Raw genomic sequence first — 25,185 nt, 5'->3', positions numbered from 1 at the left:
TAGATTTTTTTATTGATCAATTTCTTGCATTTCTACGTGTTTTATTTATTATTAATAATCATTGACTTTTGTGACTATGACATTGACTTTATTTTGCAGTAATAAATCAATGAATTGTGGTTGTGTTGTGGTGAAGTTAATTTCACATCCTATTTGAGCTTTCTTTAAAATGATAATGTCCTATGTGATAAGAACAACCCCCTGATGAATAGCTCTCATTTTCATTTAGCATAATACTGTCTCCAGACCAGATTTATGATTGCGTCCCTGGAGACATTTAACTGATCTCAGGTCTGTAGGAGGTCTGCTGCGGCTATGTCGCGTCGTCCCCCGTTGTCTGTTTTCTCGCGAGAAGCCGCGAAGTTTCCGGTGTTGTGTATGTTCCTGGAAACATGGCGGCCAGCTTCCGCGGCCGTCCTATCCGGAGTCTTCGGATGCGAGGTAAGCATGAAAAACCTGATTCAGTGATACCTGTAAGAGCGTGATGTTGCAAAAATATATGTTCTGAGGCACGTGGTGACCTCAGCGTGATCCCTCTTCATGTCCGCGGTGTGTGTTTTTGACAGGTCGGAATGACAGCGGGGAGGAGAACGTACCGCTGGATCTGACCAGAGGTAAGCTTCATCACATCACCCTGAGAGCGATGATTGTTCAAAATGGATGAAGAGCTTTTCTGCAAACACTAGCCACATGAAGTGAAAACCTCGTTAGTCAGTGCACTTGTCCTGTCATCACTGTTGTCACTTCGTCAGTTTCCCCTTTCTCTAGCATCTTATAACATTGCTAGTATCATAATAACAGGCGGTAGCAAGCTAACTAACTAGCTGAGTTAGCGTTAGCTAGCTGCCACGGCTAACCAGCCATGACGACGCTCTGTTGTTTTGATTGGTGTGAGTGGGCAAGATAGCCTGTTATTTAGCCGACCAACCATAAGTGCTGTAGTCATGCATTGGTCATCTCTGGCTGTTTGAGAAATTGGGCTTCAAGGCTGTTAGCTAAGCAGCAGTCAGACAGCACAGGCTGCGCAGGGTGTATTTCACAGTGGCATACTGATGCACAGCTGCACAGGCTGCTCAGATTTACTCCTAAAGCAGCAATACAGTATATCAGTTTGTTAAAATGGAGCAGCGGCTCTCTCTCTCAGTATTTAGTGTAGCCCAGTCAACGGCTGGGTTTTTTGCAACCAGTTAGGGATGCACGATATTGGATTTTTTTTGCATATATTATGCCGATATGTTCCAACCCTTTTTGCCGATTGCTAATTTTGATACTGATATATTAGGCACATGTTTTTTTTCCTCCTAATTGCAGAAAACATCAAGTCTCCCCTGTAGTGGAATTGATATCATGCCTACTCTTATTGTAGTGGCCCACTGGCAGATGCAGAAATAACATAATACAGTGCTTTTTAAAATGTACACATTCACTGGGCAATATAAGAAAACGACTTAAACGTAGGTTATGTACAAAATGCCATATTTATTTGTATGTAAGATTTTCATTCAAATTAAAACTGTAATATTCGTTAAGCTTTCTTAGGGAATCATCGAGCATTGAGGTATAATTAAAGCATAAGGCGGAAAATATTGGCAGAAAAATGACATATCTGTTGATGCCGATATGTAGTTTTCAAGCCATAATTGGCAAATACCTTCAACGTGCCGATAATATCGTGCATCCCCACAACCAGGTAAATGTGGGATACTTTGCACTTGAAATGGCAGATGAATGCTGTATAAAGGCCCTCAATAATAATAATATAGTTTAGTATGTTTCTCACTTGGATGAAATACACTTTTTTCTCGTTTAGGTAGAAACAATTTAGTGCATGGAAAGCAGTATGCAATTTCCATTATTTTGAAAATCTCAATTGTGTTTTCATGTTTTGAACTTTTAAACATTGTATGCAGTTCATTAAGCGGTTGTATTTCTAGTTTCTGCAGCATTTGCCTTTCTCTTCAATCCTAGTATCTGAGCTGATTTCCATGCAATCTAAACTATTATTAAGGCACAGTTCTTGCCAAAGAATACTTTGTTTTAATACGCATCTGTATTTTTGTAAAGAAAATTAAGAGTAACACTAAGCACGTGAGTAATAGTTAAAAAGCTGAAGACCAAAAACACTTCCCTGCTCAGGTCATGCTTTCCCTGTCTGGGCCTTGTTTTGACTATACACACTAAAGTTGTCCACATAAACCAACTTCCTTCCTGCAACATATCAATTATGGTTCATCGAGTGATATTATGGCAATACGGTTTTATGCTTGTCTTAGTTACATTCTATTTCCCTTTCTTTGTCCTGCAGAACCGTCAGAAAACTTCCGTGAAATCCTACAAAATGTGGCCAAACCGCACGGAGTCAGTAACATGCGAAAATTGGGTCACCTGAACAACTTCATAAAGGTAAGGCTGTCAAGTTGTGATGCTTTTATGTCTTTAATTTAGACTCTGGTGAAGCTGTCGATATAAATATAGCCTTTCATGAAAGCTTGAGTCACTGTTGAGATATCTTTAAAGATAGACAAGCTGTGCCCCCCTTATCACCGCGGACCTCTCCTTGATCTTCCCCTCCTGGGTTTTGCTGCCACCAGGCCTCGCTGTGCCTGTCATTGTGACGCTGACAGTGAATGTAACAGGAGCTCTAGGGATGCAAAAGCACTCTTACCTAATGTGCATGAGGAACAGAATTCTGACTTTGAAAGCGGATATTTCTAATGATGCTAATGATGCAGACTTTAGTCTATTGTGCTTATTCTGCACATGCTAAAAGAGACCAGTCTTGTCTCAGACTTGCACAGTAAAGTTCATATAAAAAAGCAAAGATTTTCCAAAACATCCTTTACATCAGCATTTCTCATATCAGTGAATTAAACTAAATTATTTGTGCAGCTTAAACAAGTGATCATGGACAGAAGGAGGTTGAGACCAAGCTGATTAACTGTCTCGTGTCTCTCCATCTTATCAGTAGCTGTCAGGTGTGATGCACATATTTATCGTTTGAAGTTTAGTAGTTTTCTTTTGTTTTAGAGTCTCAGTGTGGACAGTTAAGTCTTCATAAACACTCTTTAAAACAAGTGCAGATGGCAGTCATTTTCACGTGTAAACAGTGGTTTAAGTGCTTTTCTTAATGCTGACACGGCCTGTGTCAGCTCTGTTATGGACCAGTGATCGCTCCAGGGTATTTTTCTGCTTTCCACCCAACAGATTCTTGCTTAGTCTCCAGCCTTCCTGTTATTTTTAACAGGAATAACAGGGTGATGAAAAGGAAAACATGACTTGCAAAATTGAAGGCAAAGAATGAAGGGAGAACTTGTTTGTTGTGTTTTGAGCAGCTTATTTTTGCTCACCATCACATCAGTAAGAAATGTTAAAGCCATTTTCACAGCTGTCACCACCCTGGCCAGTGGCTCCTGTTTTAAAGTTTGCTGATTTCTGCTGACCGGCCCGCTGCCAAGACCCGGACTGTCTGTCTGTCATGGACATGTTTTGACGCTGTGTTGGTGCCCGCGCAGCCAATTAGTGTCGTCCTTGTGCGGCTGGCACAGTAGCAGGCTGATTCTAATCCGTCCACCTAACTCTTTTGTTTACAATTGACAGAAGGGTAACAGCCATGACGTGTCTGTGTGTGTTTACCTCTGGTCGAGCACCATGCTTCTGATTCCTTATAAGGGTCCCAGGATTGTGAGGGTGACCTAATCCTCCCCACTAGAGATAGTCACATGCCCCCCTCTCCGTCTCCTCTCCCCTCATGCCTGCCCGGGCTCTGACATCACAGCTGGTTCAAAACAACCCCCCTACTCATCATGCCGCACCTCTGCCACCCTGCCATCATCTTACTAGTCTGCCCTGTGATTTAGGATAGAGATGGGGGATAACACCAAGTTTTAAAGAACACAAAAGTTACCAGGTTACACATGACTGTACTGGAGCACTGTTGACTTGTTAGTTGTGCTCGGCTGCCACAAATAGTGTTGTTCAAATGGCGATACAAGTTTGGGAAATGCCTCCAATACGGCCTAAAACATGGGATCAGGCAACGGCAATTGTGCCAGTCTGTGCACCAATGACTGTATATAAAGAGGGACGACACGTCTCCATCTGCTCTCATTGTACAAAATTGATGCCAAAATAGCCCCTGTGATAGGCGCTGCCATCTTGCAATGGTGACCTCACTTGGAGCGAGAGTTGTGCAGTAGAGATCGGCGGCTGGAGCCGCCGTAGCCACTTCCGCTAACCAAAACACACACACATAACTTACCGGAAAAATAGCAAAGATCCCGCACGTTGGCGTGTTTAACATCTTCTTTGTGTTGGTCTGAGGTTAACGTTCAAAGGTATGTAAACAAGTGATTGCTTTAGTTACGTTTCGCTGTTCCTCCTCTACTCTGCTAATCAGGAACAGATCGGCTGCAGGAGCCGTATTTGTCAAGAGATCTGTCAATCATCATTTTGACAGCATCAAATAACTAATTAAAAATAAACTTGTCAGAAAAATGAACACTTGGACGTAAATCAGCATAAGAACTAACTATAATGACAGAAATCATGTTTTAGATTAAAATGTATTTGCCGTGTATTTTGATTTAATAGTTTGACTCATGTCCCATCTGTTAACATGGAGGAGGCGGGCTTTAGGACCTATACTGCAGCCAGTCAGCAGGGGGCGCTAGAGAGGTTTTGGCTTCACTTTTAGGGAGCTGTCATGTCGTCCATCTTTTTATACAGTCTCTGCCATGCACCTACTTCATTGGAAGGCAATTCTCCGTCACTGCTCCATATCAGTAGCCTACATAACAAGCTTTGCTGTGCTGCCAGCAGAGATGATTCAGATCTTTGCTTCCACCATGGACGTATTTTGGCAACTAATGTTTAAGCAGCGAAGAAGAGTTGATTTCATGCAACTTATCATTTAACGTTGGCAGACAATAACCTTGTGGGGCTAGTGGAAATGTACTGTGATGAAATCATTTTCACATCAAATTGGTGTCATTTACAACGTCTGTCCAACACTTTTTAGCAGGTATGAGAGAGAGAGATTGTTATTTAATCCTAGATTTATGTATTTATGTTTTTACTTTTTTATGACAGATGTAAAAAGATTATAAAGATAGCTCTATGGCATCCATTCTCAGTATGTAGGAGTAGTAGGAGTAGTATACTGCTGTTTTTTTTGAGACAATCGCACTGGTATCGGGTTCCTACTCAATATTTGCGGTCTTCATTGGAGTTTAAAAAAGTAGCTGAACATCTCACCTACAAGGAAGTTTGTAGTTCTGAAATGTTAGCATCAGTGACCCATGAGCTCTTTGCTTTCTGTTTTAAATGAGTTTTAGTCTGTGCTGCTCTTAGCTTAGGTCTGCCACTCGACACAGACTATCACAGAGGACTTTGTATAATGAACAGCTTTTGTGTACAGTTTGAATCTTGTTTACACCAGCTCTGTGTGGGCCTCTCTTAATGATGGAGGGCCTGCTGTGAGGGAACTGTTAGCAGTGGCATTTCATGCTAAAAACAAGGTCAATAGCTTGGTCTGGTACTGTGCAGAAAACAGCAGCTGAAGTGTACAACAAGTAGTTCACTAACTGTTTACTTCCTCTTATCACCACAACACGTATACAAACAATAAATGGTAGACGTGACACATGCCTACACGCTCTGCTGTACCTGTGAATGTGTTGCCTTACAGTTTTGTAATTGCAACCTGTATCTACCAAAAGTGAAAGCAGAACATGATCCAGTCACGACTCACTGGAACAGACGAGTGGAAAAACACAACAAACACACCTGCATAGCTCCTGAAGGAAAGTGTTGTGCTGCATGTTAGTTTGACTAGTCGATTAGTTTGATACTTTTGGTGCCCTGAAGTTTTCCCTCATAAACACCTTCGATCCTTTATTAAAGGAGCAGCTCGTCCCTGGAAAAAGCCACTGTCAGTCAAAGCTGGTGTTCTCTGTAATCAATAGTAGCAATAACATTTGAAATTGGCGCCATAGGTGTGGAGAAAGTTGTACAAACAGCTCGCGGTTTCGCCCATTCTACATTCCTACAACACCCAGCGTGCATTGTGCCCCTCCCTCTGAAAGGAACGGCCCAGCGAGAGACGCTGGAGTGAAATACTACCGTTTTCACTGCAGGCAATGGCTCAGAGCGGTACAGTATCCCAAATACGCTGACAATATACTGATGGATCGTCTAAAAAATCTTCAGGTCTGCAGTCTACATTTCAAACCTGACGGTCTTGAACGAGACATGACATTGGAGGCGGGTGCCTAGATTGAGGAAGTGTAGTTTAGCAAGCTCCCTGGCCTCCACCAGATGACGCGTTTTACGTAGTCAGGTGAAGGCTTTCCAGGGCCCGTTGGAGAAGCAGATAGCGTCCTCCAAAGGCTTAGCTATCTGCTACCCATAATAGCATGATAGGAATGAGGTTGAAAATCAGCGAACTGGCCCTTTAAGTTTGTGCATTCTGTTTATGAGTTAATTAATGTCTTTTCTGTTCTGTCTCTGTGTTACAGCTTCTATGCAGCATTAGCCATCGCGAGGAAAACTTTGGGTACACATACGAAGAAATCATCATTTGGTAAGTGTTCAGCAACCAGGAGTCCCTTTTTAATGACGTGCTCTATTTCCAGTTCATCCGGGGTCTTCTTGAACATGAAATTGATGAGTTGGACTCTAATTGTTTCATGTTTTTAAATCTCTAGTTTGCGACTAGCTCTGCTAAATGAGGCTAAGGAAGTGCGCGCTGCAGGGTTGCGGTCGCTCCGCTACCTCATCAGAGACACCGTCGTGCTGCAGAAGGTCCTCAGACTGCAGGTGGACTATTTGATAGCAAGGTGAGACTCTGCTCTGACCGAACCTGTCAGCTGCAGCAGTGTCAGACTGACTGACTATGTTTTGTGTCTTAATTTGTTCAAAAGTTTTCTAGATCCTCTGAACTTTTACTCTTGATCCCTCCCGCTGACACATTTATATTTCTCATCCTGGCTTTGGTGAAAAGAAAAAGACTCGACTAATTATACCTGTGTGCTTGTTTAGATGCATTGACATCCAGCAGAGCAATGAGGGGGAGAGGACTCAGGCTCTCAGACTCGTACGAAAGGTAAGAAAACATATGTATCTTATTTCTAAGTCATATTCCTGCAGAGCTTCAGTGCTGAGCGTTGCTGCCACCACAAAGACAGTTTGGTGAGCAGCAGTGTCAGTGTGTGGACAGTTTGCAAGACTCTGCGGGCGAGGCTATTTATAGCTCTTTCTGTAGTTTACTGTAAACTCTCTTCACACATACACACTCACAGTCTAACACACATAGAGTCAGGGTCCGGTTTCAGCGGAGGACCATCAGCCATCCAGGCAGTAATACAATCCCTGTGTTCATGCCGTGACATACAGCCTGGCCTCTTATCAAAAAAACATTTGTGTTTACATTTTGATTATCGTGTGACCCTTTGAATATTATAACTCAGGTGTTTGTAATTCTAAAATGTATCACTCATAAAAACCTTGTAGTTATTTTTCCTCCTTTGTTTGTCTGAACTTGTTTTCATGACTCATGTTTTCCTCCTCTCCCTCCCTCTCTAGATTATCACTGTCAATGCGATGCTGTTCCCCACCTCCATTGCAAATTCTCTAATTGCTGTGGGCACTGATGGGCTCCAGGAGAGGGACCGCATGGTCCGCGCTGCCATCGCCATCGTATGTGAGCTTGGTGAGTACCTGGAGATTTAAGTCAGGATCAACATACCTTTAATAATAAAGAGTGTGTTTAGATATAAATAAGGATCTGAACACGTTTTGCTGCTGGTTTTTAGCCCTGAAGAACCCCGAGGTGGTGGCCAAACGCGGCGGCCTCAGCACCATCCTGAAGAGCGTCATCGACTGTCAACTGAGTCGCATCAACGAAGCTCTGATCACCACCGTCCTCCACCTACTCAACCATCCCCGTACCCGCCAGTATGTGCGCGTTGATGTCGAACTGGAGGTACACACACACACACAAACACGCGCACAAAGATATGAACTCAGGTGAGGCTGCTGTGTATAAATGAACCAGTGTGCAGAGACTCATTCCTGTCAGGATTAGCAGGTGTAGGCTGCTCGTCTCTTTCCCATGGAGCTTACAGTAATCGGTTACAGTGTTTCTCTAAAGCCTCATTGTCTGTAAACAGACACCCGGGACAGAAGCATCTCATCACCACCGTCATAATATCCCCACATGGATGTCATATGAGATCTAAAGCCACAGGATGTTTCATGGGGATATTTAAGAATACTTAACCCATGAGATGGGGTTTTTTTATATGATCCTGTTTAAATAGATCTTTAAAAAACTATAACAGCTCGAGCTTTCATTCTTTGTGAATGCAGAAGTTGGGACTTCCTGCATCATTATTCATTCATTACGTTACGTTACATGCGGTGGAAAACACAGTAAAAACGTTCAATGTGCCTGTAGGAGATCATTGTTTGCATACAAATTGCAACATAATACTAGCAAAACCTTTCAGAACCTTAAAGATAAACACATTTTAGGGATATCAAATTTGAAAATGCTCTTAAGAGATGACGGCACAATAAGAGGAAATACCAACATAGGCACTGCTTTTCTACGACAATTGAAACTACCAAAACAACTTTCCCCCTGAGCCCATCATGTTTCTACATTTAGAGTTGTTCTAGATTAATTTCAGTAATTTCATTAGTTATTAAGTTTTATTGACTTTTATAACCTTTTAGATTGTTCAGATAAATGAAGCATTTGAAGTTACTCAAAGAAGTGTCATCACTAGGGGTGGGAATCGCAGGGTAACTCACGATAAGCGATACGTGGCCCACAATAACGATAACATCAAGTAACTTTTTGTTGTTCAACTTAAAAGTGGGCTGTGTCTATAAACTGGTGCGACCAATATACGAGGATAACATGCAGTGAGGGATTTTATTGTCTTGCAGTATTTTACCCAGACGATGGCGCTATAATCTAGCTAAAGTTGTCAGTTGCGGTGACGTCACACCTCCGCATTAAACAGTTTCCGGGTCCGAGCCACTATAACGTCTCTTCTGTACAATATGCCACAGTGCTGTTTTGTGTTTTCCTCGCTTGATTGTTGCGAACGCTTCGTCACGGACATGCACCGTCATCCGCCACCCTCACAACAATCAACGTTACCGTAGGCTGTCAGCTACCGCTAGCTACAGCACCGGTAGCTAGCAGGATTGCAAACTCAACATGGTGAAAACAGATAGTAGGCTGTAATTTGTGTGTGTTTTTTAAATTAAAAAAAATTGATAAAGTGTTGAAATAACTTTTATACATGTTTTTATTAATAAATAGCTATAGGAAACCTTTTTTCCTTTGGGATACCCCCAAAAAGTGATTTATATTCCGGATTTTACAGTATATTGCAAGACAATCATATAATGATACATCAGGATATCTGATTAACTTATTCTTTGGCCAATTAATTTAACCCTCATGCATGTCATAAGCGTCACCGTGACGAGGTGAGTCAAAATCAGTGGGAGATCTGTTTATCGATATTTGGCGGGGCGGTCGATCGATAATTGTATTGCACGAGTCAGGACGACGATATATTGCCGCATCAATATTTTGTCCCAACCCTAGTCATCACATTATAGAGAATTACCAATATAGGCACTTACTGGTTCGTTTATACTGCAGCTTCAAAGGGTTCAATTACATTGTTAAGAAATAATCAAAGAGCTCTAAAGTCGGTTATGTTTTGTACTCATCCGTCTTCTGTTTGTGTCTTCTCCTCCAGCAAATCCTCGCACCTTTCACAGATTTTCACTACCGCCACAACGCAGACACGGCTGAAGGGCAACTCAAGTGAGTTTGTGTGTGCGTGTGTGCGTGTGTGCGTGTGTGCGTGTGTGCGTGTGCAGGATACAAAGTGTTGCTGTGTTACAGTAGAAACAAAGAGATTGGGTTCTGACATTTCCCTCTGTTTACCGTCTGCTGTGTTCCTCTATTGGTAGCACATTATGCAAAGAGGAGAGTTGAGGGTTTGTGTTTTGTGATATGAGCCTTGTTATCCGGGCTGCTTGACTCCAGCATGACTCGCCTGAGGATGTGACGCAGGCTGAAGTCATGATAATCCTTTAAGTCACTCTGAAAGATTTGCTTTTATATAAAAGATCTTTTATTGATTCTCTTTGATGTTTCCCTTTTGTGGTGAAGTTTTAGAGCTTTGTGCCTTTAAGATCTGAATGTTGACGTGTGTGTGGAACATGGTGTCCTGTTTTTAAACTGTGTGTGTTTTCTTGCTCACAGGGAGGACAGAGAGTCTCGTTTCTTGTCCAGTAGAATGGCCATCGTGGCAGCCTTTCGCTCCTGGTCTGGTAAGGACTTAGATGAAGTAAATAAAATACTTTTTTTTAAATCTTGTGCTCTACTTACTTATAAATGTCTCTTTTTTGTCTCTTTCTTTACTCAGGGATTATCAACCTATGCAAGGCTGGAAATTCTGGGATCCAGTCTTTAATTGGCTTACTTTGCATACCAAATATGGAAGTTAGGGTGAGTGTTGACTCAGCTGCAAACTAAGAAATATCTCGGGACAAGTGAGGAGGTTTATGGATGCAAAACTGATAAATTTTCCATCAGCCAGCAGTTGTTGGTCTGCCAGAGAGGGTAGGCGGAGCTAAGCGGCTGCTTTTCTGGTCTCTGCAAGTGTTGCGAGTAAACAGTAATCTACTATGGCTGAACAAACAAAGAAAAGATCGATGACTACAGATACAACTTCAACAATAAGTAAAAATCCAAAGAAAAAGAAACAAACTCGACGCTCAGATGAAGGCAAACAGTCTAAAGAGGAAAGCGACCGTCGAGGAAAATCAAGAGTTACAACAAAGGGACAAAGGGAGCCAACCGTGGACGTCTGGTTATCTGGGGCGTATGCGCCCGCAATTGCTTTTTAGCGCCAAAAGGTGCCGCCAAATAGAAACTGAGAACTTTAAGATTATAACTTTAAGTTAGCTATTAATTGATAATCCGACCATTTTGCAGCTTCATCGTTATGTAAGCACTTATTTTTATCTGCTTTAAGTCTTCCACTATGCTTCCTGTGCTTGCAATGACCCCTATTAACCTAGATTTTTTAATTAGAGCTTTTATTCGTTCAAAAAAAGAACATAAAAATAGGCAGAGTCTGAAGAATCAGGACACGGAGTGAGATCTATCTGATGGCAGCTCAAATCAGATATTATCACTCTGTTTGGTTCAGAGGAAAGAATAGGGCCTGTCCTAATGTAATGGGAGGATTGTGCTTCACATCCAAAATATTAAGATATCAGATTTTCCCCTTTAAGTGCATTCAAATGTAGCTTGTTCTCTATCAAATATGAGTGTGTCTGATGGCTCTAATGTAATTTGCCCTGCAGAAAGGCTTGTTGGAGGTGTTATATGAGATATTCAGGCTCCCTCTGCCCATCGTAACTCAAGACTTCATGGAAGGTCTTCTTAGTGTTGGTGAGTTAAGCATCTTTTGTATCTTCAGAATCCATTTTCCAAGTATCTTTTTACATCATAATTTGGGTGTTTTTTGTAATTGCAGTTAAGCTGTGTTGCCTTGTATGATTATGACATATTTGAAAGTTTAACACTTAAAGCTTTGGTGCTCTTAGAACCCAAATGTGTTCGTATTTTACACACTCGGTGTGAGCTGATCTTTGCTCCGCTCTTCCTCAGACGCGGCCAGGTTCCAGGACACCTGGAGGCTGTCTGATGGGTTTGTTGCTGCTGAGGCCAAAGTCATCCTACCACATCGGGCGCGCTCTAGGTGGGAGATAATGTGACAGAAATGAAATGGAATATGTATTGACTGCTGTTAATAATAGGTAACATAAGTCATGATATGAGTGATTTCTGTTTGCTCCTTCAGGCCGGATCTGATGGACAACTACCTGGCGTTTGTTCTCTCTGCCTTCATCACCAGTGGGCTGTTAGAGGTGAGACGTTAGCTCGCTTTTTTTTTTAGGTGTATGAACTTCATGACTCCTCTGATGTTACTATGTTACATGCAGACATTTGCTTTGCAATTGGTGCACAACAGTTGTTTTGAATGTTGCAATCAAACCACATCCTCCTCGCTGTCGTCACTACAGGGTCTTGTCGAGGTCGTGACCAGCAGCGACGATCAGCTTGCAGTCAGAGCCACCATCCTTTTGGGAGAACTTCTACACATGGTAATATCAGAATGTGGAAAGCATCTCTGAACTGTTTATTTATTGATAGTACTGTTTGAAGTTTAAAATCTACAAATTAAAGAGGAAAACGACCCTTAAGTGTTTGTGTTGTCCCTGCAAAATAAACATTACATAAGCCTGGAAGATTACAATTTTTATTGTAAATCCGTCTGCCTAATTACTGTGATTCTAACACTAATGCATCTTCTTTTTCCTCCACCTGCCCCTCTCCTGTTCAGGCAAACACCATCCTTCCTCATTCCCACAGTCACCACCTGCACTGCCTTCCCACTCTTATCAACATGGCAGCCTCCTTTGACATCCCACAGCAGAAAAGACTGTGAGTACACCCAGATATTCGTGTCTGTAGTCCCTCTTTCCCTCTTTTTTTAACAGTCGGCACTGCACAGAAAAGAACTATAAACATATTGAGAATGCATGTTAATCCCTTCATCTCGTCTGTATGTTTTGTTCCAGTCGGGCGAGTGCAGCCGTCAACAACCTGAAACGTTTCCACGAGAAGAAGAAGAAAGGTTCGAAGCCGCACAGTCTTTACCTGGACCACATCATCCGAAAGTCTGTGTCTTCACACAGCCGCAGAGAGTCACACTCACGAGCCCACAGAGACATCTATGTCATTAAGGTAAAGCAATCTTTTTATAGCCATTTTTTAATTGAGCTCCCCTGTGGCAAACTATGATGGTATTTTAAAGGAATGTATTTAGGGAAACTGCTTATTTGCCATGTTACACCTCAATTTGTATCAAATTAATCTTGTCGCAGTGAGTAAAAAGGGCTGTGGTGCTTTGAGGTTAGATAAGCACATGTATCGGAAAAGGGGAAACGGTTTGCTTTGATTACAAATATTAAAAAGGTTTTATTTACATGTAAGGTTTCGATAGACAGCTAGTGACAAGGAAACCCAACCCAGCTGTCGTTATTGAGCACTTGGCTTTAATATGTATACTAGCCGCTCCCTAAATCACGATGTGTCATTTCCTGTTTCTACATGTGTTAAATACACGTTACTATGTGAGTATGATGCAGCCTTCAAATCGTTAGAAGGGCCCCTTGATGAAGCTAGGCGAGCAGTTTCACTTTGCTTTAAACACAAAGGGGGGAGTTCACTGAAGGATTGTGTGGCTTTTGCGCCCGCAAAACCTGTGCCAATGACACAAAGAGACTCATTCTTCAAGCACACGCAGAGGGTTGAATGCACCCAAGGTGCGCTGCAGCGCAAACAGCGTCTCTGTGCTCCCATGCCGTTTGCGCATATTTAAATGACTCATGGCAGCCTCGTGGCAAAAAGCACTTAATTCAGAGACGCCAGCGCTAAGAGCACTGTGCAGTTAGAGAGAAAATATACCCCAGGCAGAGTCCTAGTGGTAACTGCAGCGCAATATTGTGTATTATGAGGGCTGTCACGCTGTGAGTTCACACTTTTGTGTGATCAAAACATTTATTTGTCTGTAAATACATCCTTTCAATAATACTGTATATCATCATTATTATCATAATCGGGACACCAGTCGATCCGGGGCTGTGCGAGGCTCAACCCTTTAACACGTGTGGAAACAGTCTGGAGCCGAGACAAGCAGCGATTGCGCGCTTGTGTGAAATGGTAATGAAAAATGAAGCTGCGTTACAGACAGTTAAACTAGTAAGCACCTGTCGAGTCTGGACTTTACAATAAACTGTTCAAAGAGCGGCCTCCCTGCTCATCTTTGATCTGTGGATGGAGTTGAGATCCGTCAGTGTGCGCTCAACTAATGAGAGCGCAGCACCGTGCAGCAGAGAGTGGAGGTGCAGACAGCTTCTCTACACAATCAGACGCAAAACAAGAGCAAGCTGCACGGATCTGCGAAACTTTACGGCCGTGTTTGCACTTGAATATCATCTTGCTTTGTGAATCGGGTCTTAATTTATGGAGCTACTGTCTTGCCGGAGCTCCCCTCTACGAGGTTGTAATTAACTGCAGTTTAAGAGCAGATGTGCTGTTTACTTATTTATTTAAATGAATGAATAAAAGGAAAAATTTGTTGCAAAGCTTTCATCAGAACTGCTTTACAATAATGGCTTCTTATTTTACATAAAACAAATGTTTGTTTGCTTGTGTTTCTCCTCATTGTGACGTTAATGTTTCCTGTGTTTGTGTTCAGGACACAGAAGAAGCACTGATGATGAACCTGAGAGACAGTCACATCCTCAACCACAAGCAGAACCTGGAGTGGAACTGGCTGCTTATTGCCACCATCCTAAAGGTCAGGATCTTCTCATGTAGCACCACAGACTCTCTTTCTGTCTTTTTGTTCTCCCTGTTTAAATGTTGATTTTCTCTCCCAGTGGCCAAACGTAAACCTCAGGAACAACAAAGATGAACAGATGCACAAGTAAGACTCTTTGATATCCCGGTGTTAAATAGTTTCACATACTTTTCTGATGTCTCTTTTTAATATTTCTTTGTTTTCTGTGTGCTGCAGGTTTGTACGGAGGCTGCTGTACTTTTATAAGCCCAGCAGTAAGTTGTATGCAGGGCTGGCGCTGGATCACCCAAAGGCCAGACAACTCACTGTGGTCGGCTGTCAGTTTGTGGAGTTCCTCATGGACTCAGATGAGGTTAGACAAGCCTGCACGCACCCACACAAACACACCTGCGTTACCTTTTGTCATTCTCTAACTCCCCTCTCTTGTTGCCCCTTTTTTCCCCCCAGGATGGTCAGGGTTACCTGGAGGACCTGGTGAAGGACATGGTGTCGTGGCTCTCCTTGTCCTCGGGCCTGAAACCTGAGCGCTGTCTGCAGAGTAACGGCCTGCTCACCACACTCAGCCAACACTACTTCCTCTTCCTGGGGACGCTCTCGGCACACCCACAGGGAGTCAAACTGCTGGAGAAATGTGGCCTGTTTCAGTGGTCAGTGTACACAAGACACAGCATTGATGAGCCTTTGTTTTGTAAGCTTTCATACATGTTTGTTCAGTGTTTCTGCCAACAACTCTTGTTTTGTGTGTTTCTGCAGCCTGCTGAATCTGTGCTCTGTGAAGAACCAGGACGCTGTGCTGAAACTTGCTGTTTCCACACTGGACTACAGCAGAGACGGCCTGGCCAGAGTGATCCTCTCGAAGATCCTCACTGCTGCTACTGATGTAAGACAACCACAAACAACACAGGGCATTATATACAAGAGTAAATTCTCCTGCCAGTAACATCCTAATGTTTCTCCAACAATTCTTCTTGTCTTGCTGAGCAGACGTGTAGGTTGTACGCCACCAAACACCTCCGTGTGCTGCTGCGTGCGAGCGTGGAGTTCTTCAGTAGCTGGGGCATGGAGCTGCTGGTCACACAGCTCCACGACCATAGCAAGGCCGTGTCCATGGAGGCGCTGGACATACTGGACGAGGCCTGCGAGGACAAGGTGATTGATGAAAGCTCATGCATCGTTTAGAGGAGAACTGAAGATTAGGATGCATAACATAGTGTTAATAGATGTGTTACAAGGCATTGAGTTGCTGACTGGTGTGTTGTATGTGCAGCCTTCCTGTGGTCTGACTCAACAGTGTGTTGTTCACAGGCAAATCTCCACGCTCTGATCCAGCTCAAACCAGCTCTGTCCCACCTGGGAGACAAGGGCCTCCTGCTGCTCCTCAGGTGGGTGTTAACCACATCAGCATTGTCACCAGACATCAGGGTTTCCCACACATAGACTTTACATGGGCGGGCCACCCAGGTATATTTGGCGACACATTTTAGCATTTTCTTTGTTTTCTTTCATTTTCTTTGACGCCACCCGCGATCGATTAAATAGCGGCACTGGGAAATCTAGCCCCTCCCCTAACGTTCTGATGTCGCAGGGAGGTTTCACCTTCTGGAAATCACACATGCTCGGCAAAGAAACGGAGAGAGCTGACGCACATGCGTGTCTTTCGTCGAAGACCCACAAACTGTGGATATTATTTAGGGCTGACCCGAAGCTTCAATTGTTGCCATGGTAATCGACGAGCAGATATAACACAGACCTGTTTCTCATGCTCTGTGCCTGACTACGTCTCCACATGCTGAGAATGACACGAGCAGGAGATGTAACCTGCGATCAGTTCGTCATAGTTTATAATAACGGGGAGGACATCACATCAGTCAGCGATCACCTGCTCCCTCCCTCCCTCTGTGCTCTCCCCCTCTCAGCGCTGCGAGTCTGCATCACAGCTTGTTGATGTTTTTTAAAGTCTAATGAAGGTGAATGAGGCTCCTTGTATATTCGCAGAGCCTAAGGCTGTAATATATATAATTAATCAGAGTACCCACCACCACAAGTATATTTCAGAGCAGTGGGAAACACTGGACATGAAAGTATATATGTGTTTGTTTATTTGTTAAAGCAGCATTAATGTGCTTCTTTGCTCTGTTTAGGTTCCTGTCCATTCCTAAAGGTTTCTCCTACCTCAACGAGAGGGGCTACGTCAGCAAACAGCTGGATAAATGGCAGAAGGTATCATCAGGATGAAAACATTCTTATCTGCAGACATTTTTATCATAGTTCTTTAGTTTAATTTGTACACTAAGTTGTGCTTATGAGTGCTCTTTGATTTCAGGAATACAACCTGAAGTATGTGGACCTGATAGAGGAGCAACTCAATGAAGCACTAACAACCTACCGCAAACCTGTTGATGGAGACAACTATGTCCGACGCAGCAACCAAAGGTGAGAAGCAGAGCTTTTCATCACCTGACGAGCCGCACGATAAACAAAAGAGCTTCTGCCTAACAACTGTGTTTGTGTCTCCAGGTTACAAAGACCAAATGTCTATCTTCCTGTGCACTTGTATGGTCAGCTGGTCCATGATAAGACGGGCTGCCACCTATTGGAGGCTCAGGTAACTGCTGTTATTTTTCTCCATGCTTGGCTCTGGGGAGCAGTGGGTTGTTTGGATGTTTTGGTCAGTGTTCCTGATGTCCCTCTCTTATCTCAGAGCGTGGTTCCTGACCTCAGCTACACGGTTCGCTCCCCGATGCTGGACACCTGGGAGGGCATTAAACAGCTGAAAGCTGCTCTCTGGGCCCTGGTCAGTGTCACCTGCCACCAGTTTATGTCTTCTCAATTATCTGTCACTGCAACAGTTAGGAGATGGCTCTGATTGCATTGTTTTCCTTGTAGGGCAACATCGGCTCTTCAAACTGGGGTCTGAATCTCCTGCAGGAGGAGAATGTCATTCCTGACATCCTGGCGTTGGCTCAGCACTGCGAGGTGCTCTCAGTCCGAGGGTAAGAGTGCCTCAGATTCTTAAAGGAATAGGTCACTTAAAACTGATGTTTATGTCTCAAAGTTGTTTTAATTTTCTCCAGCAAGAACACAGAAATTCTGTTCACTAACTCTCCTCTCCCCTCCTCAGGACATGTGTTTATGTGCTCGGTGTGATCTCCAAGACGAGGCAGGGCTGTGAGGTGCTGAAGCAGTACGGTTGGGATGCCGTCAGACACAGTCGCAGGACGCTGTGGCCTGTCACTCCAGAAGAGGTCGACGCACAGCTGACCTCTGAACTCTCCTCTGTACCGAGCACGCTCAGTCTGAACTCCGAATCCACCAGCTCACGCCACAACAGCGAGAGCGAGTCTCAGCCAAGTACGTGGACCTACTTTGTCTCTGCTTTATTACCGTTTGTGGGAAAAACTAGTTTTGTTTATGATGTGTAATTTTAGTAGTCTCAGATTTTGGCTCTTTGATCGTGTTCTTGATTCACTCTTTGTGCTCTCAGACATGTACATCCTGGACGATGACAAGTGTGACGTTCTTGACGGATCAGACGAGCCCTCTTTCTATCTACACTCCAAACCAGTCAAGGACCGCAGCCCCTTCACGATCCTGGCCTCCACACGCTTCGTTCGCACACGCTTCCTCAATTCCCTGTCCCTCCCCAGCAAGAAGCTGCGTTCCACCAGCGACCCCAAGACCCCGACAGGCTCTCGCACCCCAACTGAACTAAAGACAGGAAGTATGAGGCGGAACAGGACGGTGACGGAGCCCTCCATATACAGCCAGAACCAGGACGTCTTCACCCCTGTGTTCAACGGCAGAGGGATGCCGAAGAGTCCCACAGTCAGCCTGGAGACCTCCTTTGTTGGGACCAGAGGAGGCTCTGAGGAGCAGCTCGTGGATGGCAGGCTGGCAAGAGGAGGAGGCTCAGGCCTTGGACTCAGCAGTCTAGCAGGACACGGGACCGTGGAACATCCGAGCCGGGAGAGGGAGCAAAGCAGCCGAGAGCGTCTGGCAGGAGACGGTGGCTCCTCGTCTAGTGGAGGCAATGTGGGAGGGGGCGGGGGAGGCGGTGGAGGTACTCAGTTTAAAAGCCGCAGTCAGAGCTTTAACACGGACACCACGACCAGCGGCATCAGCTCCATGAGCTCCAGCCCCTCCAGGGAGACCGTTGGAAACCCCGAGCATCCCGAACCTGAACCGGACTCGTCTGACTGCGTGAGCCTCAACACAGTGGTGTCAGCCAAGACTGTCAAAACGCTCTCCTCCCTCACGCCCCAGGCTCAGACCAACCACATGTCCACGTCTAAGTCCTCCACCGTCTCTCTGGTACCGCCCGGCTCCTCGCACACGCTCCCCCGCCGAGCTCAGTCCCTCAAGTCTCCTTCAGTAACCACCATCAAGAGCCTGGCCGACTGCAGCTTCATGTACACCAGCCCGCGGGACGCGCTGGGCTACGCTACGCTGAAGAGGCTGCAGCAGCAGAGGATACACCCGTCTCTGTCTCACAGTGAAGCGCTGGCGTCACCTGCCAAAGACGTGCTGTTCACCGACACCATCACAATGAAGACCGGCAGCCTGGACTCCAGATTAACACCTCGCAGGTAAATCAGGAACATAAATCACACAGAAAACAGACACGATCGTAACAGAATGTATTTAAATTTCCAGTGTCTGCATTAATGTCTTTCCTCCTGTAAGAGAGGCTCAAAGCATGCCTCCATGTGTTACTGCTGCTGAAGCAGCTGCCTGGGGTAGTGTTTTTCTCTCTCCCTCTACTGTGGCAATGACAGATGTGAGTGTGTTTTTGTGCACCCTCTGCTACGTCTGTCAGGTTATCAGGTAGGAGGGGTACCTGTCCTGAACCCAGCGTCTTAAGTCCGTATCGCAGGCTGTCCAGAACGCTCGTACCGCGGTGGGTGGACCTACTCGGTGTCCCCCTAGTAGAGACGTAGCTTCTAGCTCTGATTCAGACACATAATATTCAGATGCTTTGACTTTAGTAGAAACTACAGCTCTGTGCTTTCAGTAGCCCCGTAGTGCGGGTTTCCCCCATGTAGATGGATGAGTTGGTGGTTGTTCCCTCCTCTTAGAGCTGTAACGCCCCTTGTATATGTTTTCACAGCACAAAGGTAGAGATGGGTGCTACAGTAAAGATGTGGATGTAAAGTTAAGTCTGGTATGAATTGATTGACCCAAAAAATGAATGCTGACCAGCTTTTACTGTTTCTTTGGCTTTTTATGAACTCCTGCCTCCATTTGAAGGTAATATTTCTGTGTGAACATACAAACGTCTGATCCCTGGGTGCTTTAGTGTGTTTAACATCTGCACCAGTAGCTACCTTGCCTCACTTTAAGGCAGTGATATCACACGTGTCCTCTGTAGCTGCTGCCCTGATAGCTTGTGATCCCAGCTTCCTCCTCGCTGTCTGCTCACTAAGTTTGTGTCTCTGTGCTTTTTATCCAACATTTTTTCACTTACTCCTCACATGCTCCTTATCTGTCCCAGTCTCTCCCCCCGGATCCTCTCACGCACCTCTCCTCTTGCCCTCCCTAGGTTCCTGAAGGCTCTGAGCTTCGCCTCTCTGGATAAAGAGGAACTACTCAGCCCCATCAACCAAAGCACTCTGCACCGCTGCTCCTCAGTGCGCTCGATGGTCTCCAGCGCCACCTACGGGTGTAACGACGACTACATTGGCCTGGCCCTGCCCATGGACATCAACGACATGTTCCACATCAGAGACTCCGCCTACTTTCAGCAGAGGGTCAGCCCGCCTTCTGAAGAGAGGAAGCGTTTCATGTTCGGCGATGGAGACGGTAAATACAGCTTCAAGCCTGATGAAATTAAACAAAAGAAAATTGAGAAGATAAATATTTCCCTTTTATTTTCCCCTGCGTAGGTGATCGCCCTGCTCTCCCCATACTGAAGCAACAGTTCAGTATCTCTGAGCTGATTGTGTGTCGAGGTGACGGACAGAACCACACGGTGGGCTCAGAGGAGACGGGCCTGCAGGATCACACTGACGAGAGCTGCCTCTACTGTGTAGGAGCCATCGTCCTCGGATACCCCACACAGCCGCAGATCAACAGCACACACCCTCGCACAGGTGAGACAACACACCTACACATACATTTACATGTACATGCTTTAAACTAAGAGCAGAATATAATCCTTTTTGTTTTTTTTCTGACAGACTATGTTGACTTCCCCTCATGGGGCGGGCAGAGCGGCCATCGTCTGGAGGTGATGCCTCAGTCTAAGTTCTCCGGGGTGTCGGGCTGCAGCGACGCTGCCGTGTCACAGGGCTCAATCTGTAGCACGCCCACACCTGGAGACATCGTCTTAGGTAAGACAACGAAGAAACCACAACCTGCAGTGTTGGTCATTTATGTTTCACAAAAAAAAGAAAAACTTGTTCTTTTATCTTTTATGGTTTCAACAATCAGTTTCAATCAATTAGTTCCTCAACAAATTCTACATTTTTTTCATATTTTAACTTTATTAAACTTAATTTCCTTGTTACTCGAAGGCTGGAATGTGTAAATGAACTACTGTACATCTAATATTTCTTCTAATAAGTCTTTGGCATAGTTGGTTCTTCACTTTTAGCCTTTTTTTTGGTATATTATTTATTTGTTATAACTTTATTTTACCAAAAAACTCAGGAGTATGCCAAGACACTAGACAATAAGTAGATGTCACAGAAAAACTATCTCAGATCTCAGACGGGAATAAATCGGGATTAAACCATCTTTGTGGCAGCTTGGTGCTGTGCCATCTCATCCCACCGCACTCGACTCAACCTTAAGGGTGCTTTTACACCTAAAGTCGAAATTCTTACAGTGTTGCATTTCGCACCAAGTTTGGTTTGTGTTCACACAGCAACTTTAACCAGAGGACCAAAAGTTTTGATGCACGGGGAAACTGCTCTCTGATTGGTCAGAATTTCCATCTGGGTAAACTCCCTGAAGTAAACAGAGAGAGAGAGCACACGCTTCTCAATCACACTGAACACGATCGTGGACTTAAGTGTTTTGTTGTCAGTTTTTTTGACTTTTAACCACATTGTTCCACAGTTTGATCAGCTCCATCCTCCTTTAGTTTTTCACTGAACAGTTTGAATACCTCCGTGTTCTTTTGTTTCCACAATCAGAAGTTTGGTCAGCCCATATTTCTATTTCCTCATCGCTCCTTTACTCATCCTGCTGCGTGGCTGTCTCTGCAAGTGTCAGCACCCGTTAACAACCCACAATGCACAGTGTTTTGGTTTGCTTCCTGTATTTGGTCCTACTTTAAGTCCGATTACGTTCTCACCTGAGTGGATCCGGACCGTGGTTCATTTGGAAATGGAACGAGTCCGGACTTTCGGAGTAAAGTCTGAAAGCCCAGACCAAAGCTGTCAGGTGTGAAAGCACCCTAAGTGAAGTAAACAACTTCATCAAACATATCGTTGGAGCAAATATTAGAATCATATCACAACAGAGTGATCAGCCATTGAAACCAAACTAAAAAGAACAAACCACAAAGAGAGAAAGATTAGGATGCAGCAGGGAAACAAAAAGTATTTGTTCAGAGGAACCTCTTGATCTGACATTTGTTATTGTGATTATAAAATATTTATTTGTGTCATTCAGGGGGTAAAGCGATATCAGAAGACGGCCCCGCCTCCCGGGTCCTACTGAGGAAGGAGGTGCTCCGACTCATCATCAACCTCAGCTCCTCTGTAGGAACCAAAGGCCACGAAACAGGACTTCTGACGTAAAGATCTCTCTCCTCTTTATTATACACACATTTTTGTGACTCATGTTCACTTGCAGAGCAATAAAAGTTTTTCCCCCCTGCAGGATAAAGGAGAAGTTTCCCTACGCGTTTGACGACATCTGCCTGTACTCCGAGGTCTCTCACCTCTTAGCTCACTGTATGTTCCGCCTGACCTCCAGACGTTTCATACAGGAACTCTTCCAGGACGTGCAATTCATGCCAGTAAGACATTATCGTACCAACGCTCCCCCTACACTTTATGCATCTTTATGTTTCCAAACATGACATCCCTCTCTCTTCTTTTTCAGATGTACGAGGAAGCAGAGGCAATCCTGACAAAGCTACCAAAACCTGTTGAAGAGGATGCTGACCCTCCTGCAGAATCCTGATCACCCTCTCCCCCCTTGTGTTTGTTCCCTGCACAGCCCCAGTCCTGCCCCCCTACAAACATGGACACAATGACTGAGAGAATAAAAGACATGGGTATGAGGATGGGGAGGCATGTGGCGTGTTTCTGTTGCTCAAAACAGAGAATTAGCCAAGGGAGAGAGGAGGAGGAGGAGGAGGAGGAGGTCGATGCTCGTCTTTTTTCTGAAACAAAAGGACTTCAATATCTGTAAACAAATTTAACCCGACACGCCTAATGCTGTTCTGACTTCTTTTTTTTAACAGTTTACAGTGAAAAGGGGGAGCAGTGTAACCAAATCCTGTTTTCAGATGGGTTGTCAAACTTGAGCAACACTCAATAATACATCAACTTAATGCTTAAGGACAAAGCTGGATCATTAAGACAAAGACTCGTGTTGTGTTTAAAGAAAAAAAAAGAAATAATTCTCTCCACATTTGATCTCTTTGCAGAGGTGGTGTTTTTTCTGTCATGAAATGAATAAGGCATGTTGTTGTGTCTACCCTGTGATTCCTCGGACCCTGCGTTCTTTTTCTCCTCCTGAAAACAAAAACACTACAAAGAGGGTCCTGCTGTTTTTCCAGATGTATCCAGAGCCTTCCTGGTTCACGCCCCGCCCGACCTGTGATCTGTGCTTCTGCTTCTCTTCTTCTCTTGCATCGCCACTTCCTACAACCTGTAGCCTCTCGTCAGCACAGACAGCCACTTCCTTTTCTATTTCTTGTATCTCAGACAATCAAACATCACTAGTATCGTATTTTCTAAAGCACTATATATGCCACCCTTACACAGAAGATGAGGAGAATAGCATGTGATTTAATGCTAGTTTATGCCATCATTTACTTGCTTAGGACCTTTTATGTCTTTCTTCTGCCATTGCATTATAAGTAACGCTTCTCAGGAGGTGGGTGGATCTCTGTAGAATAATTCATCACAGATTAAGCACCAATCCTGCAGCCACCCGACTCTTTGCCTTCTTACCTCTGTGCTTCACTCCCCCTGCATGTGCAACAAGCATGGCAAAAAGTTGTAACGTCACCTTTAACGTGTTTCTTGCTTGTTTTTTTAAAAGAAAAAAAAATAGGTTGCCATAACATGCTGCCATTACATTGTAGGAATATAAATACCCCTGAATCTGTCTCCACAATGCAATATCACTGTCTGTCATTGGCTGAGATGGAGGACGAGGAGGGAGGGAGGGGTACGAGGGAGTGCGATGACGAAAGGATTTGTAAAACTTCTCCAGGGAAACGGGGGGGTCTCCGTTTCCATTGGCTTGTTTTTGCTATAATGCTGCTACACAAATGGACTCATAGAGAGATGATTCATAGATCAGCTGAGTGATGTCAGATCCGATCTATTTATTATATGTCTGTACCATAGAGTGAGCTCAACCAGAGAAGAAAAAAAAAGTTATTTATATTTTTTCCTCGAGACTGTATTATAATTTAAAAAGTTTTTTTCTTTTTTTGCCTGAATCGTGGTTTCCCTTGTATAATGTGTACAGTATGTTTTTGGGGGCATTGATGACCTGAAGAAACATACAATCCTATCAAAGGGATGCATTGTTAATAAAAGAAAAAATCGAAATACCCAAAACGTTTGATACGCTGTGTTGTTGAATTATTCAGATTCAGCATTCAGATTGACAAAGTCCTCACATGGAACACACTGTTTAAAAGTTTTAAATGTTTTTCTTCTTTCCTTGCTGTTTAACATACATGAAAACTGTGTGATTCTGATACAAAGTGTTCATCAAAGTGTATCCATCCATCCATCATCTGTACCGCTTATCCTATTCAGGCTCGCGGGGGGGCTGGAGCCTATCCCAGCTGTCATTGGGCGAGAGGCGGGATACACTGGACTGATCATCAGTTAACCACAGGGCTGACGCACAGAGACAGACCACCTTTCACGCTCAAACACTCACACCTACGGGCAATTTAGAGTCACCAATTAACCTAACGAGCATGTCTTTGGTCTGTGGGAGGAAGCCGGAGGGAACGCATGCATATGAATGTGCAGACTCCACACAGAAAGGCCCCTTACATCTGAACTGGGGTTTGTATTAGGAACCTTCTACGGACCAAGCGTGGAAATTTGAACTGGTAGCTGGAGCTTATTTCCTGGACACTGTCGAGGTGCCCTTGAGCAAGGCATCGAATCTCCCAACTGCTCGCGGCGCATGTCCATGTGCAGCCCCCTCACTCTGACATCTCTCCATTAATGGATGTCCACTGGGTCCAGTGTGTGTGTAACATGTTGGTAATAACAGAGTGAAAAAATTGAATTAAGTATATCTTCAACCTTACACCACAAAAGACCATTTTAAAGTAGTCCTCCCAGCCGTCTGACCTACCAAATACTCTAGTCATTGAGTCTGTACCTGACTATTTATTCATGTTCTACTCAAGGCAGCCTCTAAATAAACATTTAGGCTTCTCATGACCAGCACAAACCTTTAATTACATTAAAGTATCAGCCGTTCATCCAGTTAAAAGGCTCGGTGCTGAGGGGATAAGAAGAAGTGGTTGTACAAATGTAGAGTGAGGACATCCTACCAT

At 44.3% G+C, this 25,185-nt stretch overlaps 1 protein-coding gene across 1 annotated transcript; it reads left to right on the top strand.

Annotated features, from left to right (window-relative positions):
• The first annotated feature begins 377 nt into the window (after positions 1-377).
• On the top strand, positions 378-24,210 carry LOC138609867 (rapamycin-insensitive companion of mTOR-like). The gene is made up of 37 exons (XM_069682539.1): positions 378-441; positions 567-614; positions 2,306-2,403; positions 6,516-6,580; positions 6,705-6,836; positions 7,039-7,102; positions 7,582-7,708; positions 7,812-7,981; positions 9,783-9,850; positions 10,295-10,362; positions 10,458-10,540; positions 11,404-11,491; positions 11,711-11,801; positions 11,904-11,970; positions 12,127-12,207; positions 12,447-12,547; positions 12,685-12,850; positions 14,367-14,468; positions 14,551-14,597; positions 14,688-14,823; positions 14,919-15,118; positions 15,225-15,351; positions 15,456-15,620; positions 15,777-15,853; positions 16,613-16,691; positions 16,795-16,904; positions 16,989-17,076; positions 17,173-17,265; positions 17,358-17,464; positions 17,593-17,822; positions 17,956-19,057; positions 20,011-20,270; positions 20,354-20,560; positions 20,648-20,800; positions 22,089-22,212; positions 22,299-22,437; positions 22,524-24,210. The coding sequence occupies exons 1-37, from the start codon at positions 393-395 to the stop codon at positions 22,602-22,604; spliced, it is 5,193 nt and encodes a 1,730-aa protein (XP_069538640.1). The 5' UTR covers positions 378-392; the 3' UTR covers positions 22,605-24,210.
• Positions 24,211-25,185: the final 975 nt, after the last annotated feature.

The sequence above is a fragment of the Semicossyphus pulcher genome, unplaced genomic scaffold (assembly GCF_022749685.1).
Source record: "Semicossyphus pulcher isolate SPU_LCO1_2020_fin unplaced genomic scaffold, fSemPul1.0.p SCAF_6, whole genome shotgun sequence".
Taxonomy (NCBI): Eukaryota; Metazoa; Chordata; class Actinopteri; order Labriformes; family Labridae; genus Semicossyphus; species Semicossyphus pulcher.
Note: the sequence above shows the minus strand (reverse complement) of the source record. Positions and strands in the feature narration are given on the sequence as shown.

What these genes read in the sequence shown, in the direction of transcription:
- LOC138609867 (XM_069682539.1), top strand. Translation starts at nt 393, where the DNA reads ATGGCGGCCAGCTTCCGCGGCCGTCCTATCCGGAGTCTTCGGATGCGA. An exon ending in CGCCATCGTATGTGAGCTTG is followed by an intron (nt 7,709 to 7,811) that starts GTGAGTACCTGG and finishes GCTGGTTTTTAG; the next exon opens with CCCTGAAGAACCCCGAGGTG. An exon ending in CAGCACACACCCTCGCACAG is followed by an intron (nt 20,561 to 20,647) that starts GTGAGACAACAC and finishes TTTTTCTGACAG; the next exon opens with ACTATGTTGACTTCCCCTCA.